This window comes from Penaeus monodon, chromosome 29, assembly GCF_015228065.2.
Source record: "Penaeus monodon isolate SGIC_2016 chromosome 29, NSTDA_Pmon_1, whole genome shotgun sequence".
Classification (NCBI taxonomy): Eukaryota; Metazoa; Arthropoda; class Malacostraca; order Decapoda; family Penaeidae; genus Penaeus; species Penaeus monodon.
In genome coordinates this window covers 26,322,038-26,322,521 of record NC_051414.1, presented here as the reverse complement: position 1 = coordinate 26,322,521, position 484 = coordinate 26,322,038, and the positions used below count along the sequence as shown (strand labels likewise).

Sequence of the window (484 nt, the reverse complement as noted above, 5' to 3'; positions counted from 1 at the left end):
AGGCTACTTATGACAATAATCCCATGCAACGGCCGATCCCTCAGCCAGAACGAACCAGCAGCAAGTCCTCACCGGCTGCAGATGCTGGACGCCCGCCCTCGCCCCAGCCACCGCTCCCTGGGGGATCCCCGACGCCAGGCGCTTCTTCGCGTGGTCACTCCCCGCCACGTGCTGCTCCAAGGGCGCCGCGCCGTTGAAATCCAAACCGCAGATCCTGCACCGCATCCCTCGCACCTCCTGCCTCTCCGCCGCTGCCAGGAGCCGGGGACTCACCAGTTTCCTTAGAGACTGCCTCTTGTCCGACGGGTTAGCGAGGATGTACGCGGCGCCGTTGTTAGCGTGCTCCCTCCCGCTCAGATGCTGCTTGACCGGGACGTTGCCGCAGAAGGTCGCCGGGCACAGCGAGCACTTGAAGTTGTTGGTGCCGCCGACTGCGGTGATGATGCGCTCGGCGATAGCCCTCTGCACGGCTGGGTCCTGCTGA

The 484-nt window shown here is 65.1% G+C and overlaps 1 protein-coding gene across 1 annotated transcript in view; it reads right to left on the bottom strand.

Annotated features, from left to right (window-relative positions):
- The window catches only part of LOC119592089 (zinc finger protein 346-like), a 17,640-nt gene that overhangs the window by 774 nt on the left and 16,382 nt on the right, over positions 1 to 484 (bottom strand). Inside the window, exon 4 of the mRNA XM_037940905.1 lies at positions 73 to 477. Coding sequence (XP_037796833.1) covers positions 73 to 477 — 405 coding nt within the window. The remainder of the gene's footprint in view (positions 1 to 72; positions 478 to 484) is intronic.